Source organism: Cyprinodon variegatus, unplaced genomic scaffold (assembly GCF_000732505.1).
Source record: "Cyprinodon variegatus isolate N-32 unplaced genomic scaffold, C_variegatus-1.0 Scaffold133, whole genome shotgun sequence".
Classification (NCBI taxonomy): Eukaryota; Metazoa; Chordata; class Actinopteri; order Cyprinodontiformes; family Cyprinodontidae; genus Cyprinodon; species Cyprinodon variegatus.
Window position 1 is genome coordinate 884,100 of NW_015150586.1, and position 1,895 is coordinate 885,994.

The window sequence follows — 1,895 nt, forward strand, 5'->3', positions numbered from 1 at the left end:
TGCTTCTCAGACGCCAGATAGAGCGAGAGACCATCGAAGCAGAAAATAACATAAATGAAAACAACAGAAACTATGGAAGCCCATTTCCGCCACATGAAAGTAAAAAAATGCCAAACACAAAGTCATGAGTCACAAAGTCATAATAACTTTCAAAGTCATAGTTGACATAATTGGGACTTAAAATCAAAATTCTGACTTTCTATTTGGCATTTTTTTGTACTTTCATGTGGCGGAAATGGGCTTCCATAGTTTCTGTTGTTTTCATTTATGTTATTTTCTGCTTCGATGGTCTCTCGCTCTATCTGGCGTCTGAGAAGCATGGTTGTCTAGAGTAGAGAGAGAGCTGGGGGGGGGGCAGGCTGAGCCGGGCACGAGACGGGAGGGGGGAGCAGCAAAGCGCTGTAATTATACACACGGGGAGATTGATGAATCTGCTGCAGTTAATGAGTGCGGTAGAGAATTAAAAATATCGATCTTGTTAAACGAATATTGTTCAATATCAGTACCAGCGTTAGTATCGATAGTATCGATCCTAGTATCGTTCCACTCACCTCCACTCTGGACGCTTCATAATGGCCAATATCAACAGATGCATAAAACTGTCAGGATAGTTTAAAATGCCTCAAACCTTAGATGAAGTTAAATTATTTAGTTTCTCATTAACCGTTTATAGGGCAATAGTTCAATACTTTGAAAAACAGAATTTCAAGCCAATAGTGTTAAATCAATCCAGGACAAGACCTCATTCATTCAAAAAAAATATTTGATGGCATAAATTAATGTCAATGTAATAACAAGAAACGACAACTTGACCGAATATATTAAGAAAAATAACAAAAGTGCTTCTAGAAGAAATACTCTGAGAGTTAAAGAAACAAATTTTTTTGGTACAACATAACCTTAGAGGCATTAATGCTTTATAAACCTAAATATAATTGTTAACTAGGCTTATTAACTTTTCAACTTTTCAGTTAGTTTTTTTTACATTTTTTTTTTTTGACTTAACTTTTTTTCCAACTTAATTTCCAGTAGGTAATATATCATTCAATGGCTCATCTAATTGTTGAAATGCAAAAATAAGATGTACAGCCATGTAGCAGGATCTTGCTGCATGGCTAGATATAGATCTTGGACTTCTAGACCTAACTGGGGGGGGGGGTTGGCTCGATTTGTAAGGGGAATGCAAGGGATCAAAAACAGTAACTTCCCTAAAAAAGCTGAAAAAAAACAGATTTCAAAACATTATACTTTTTTTTTGTTTTTGTTTTTTAAGTGGAAGATTTATGGACTCAAAAAAACACCGTGTTTTTTTATGCAAAACTAAGTTTAACTACAAATTCAAAGACTACAAACGATTGCACTAGTGTTGCCATGATGAACAGATCACCTACCTTACCAGCTGTGGCCATTTCTGCAGAGAATAACCCTGAAACACTGAAGGAAAGCCTGAAACACTGAAGGAAAGCCTGAAACACTGAAGAAAAGCTTGAAATACTGGAGGAAATGTGTAACAGCTGCAGGACAGCAGACGGAGGAGAAGGAGTCAGATTTGAGTTTGGCTTAAATCCTGCAGCTGAGGCAGAAGTTACGCAACAGTAGCCAGGGGGGCGTTGCTTTTTGGACACTTTTAAGCTTATTTATTCTATCAGTTATTTAAAAGGAATGCAGTTTTCAGGCAGTGAAAATTATGTCTCCTTACTGTTAACATTCAGCCAAACAAAAAAAACATTACTTTCACCCCATGAAACCTTACACCATTTCTAAAGACAGAAAATAAACATATTGAGAGCTTAATACGTTCAATCTAGACCAATGAGAATCTCTTCTCACATTAATCTCAGATCTAATCAGTTTTATTTAAAAAAAATCTAAACATGACGTCCAGAGATGCTCAG

The 1,895-nt window shown here is 36.3% G+C and overlaps 1 protein-coding gene across 1 annotated transcript in view; it reads right to left on the reverse strand.

Annotated features, from left to right (window-relative positions):
* Positions 1 to 1,545, reverse strand: part of LOC107085779 (alcohol dehydrogenase 1) — a 9,905-nt gene extending 8,360 nt beyond the window's left edge. Inside the window, exon 1 of the mRNA XM_015376326.1 lies at positions 1,392 to 1,545. Within this exon, the coding sequence (XP_015231812.1) occupies positions 1,392 to 1,409 (18 nt within the window). The 5' untranslated portion in view covers positions 1,410 to 1,545. The remainder of the gene's footprint in view (positions 1 to 1,391) is intronic.
* Between the last annotated feature and the right edge of the window lie 350 nt (positions 1,546 to 1,895).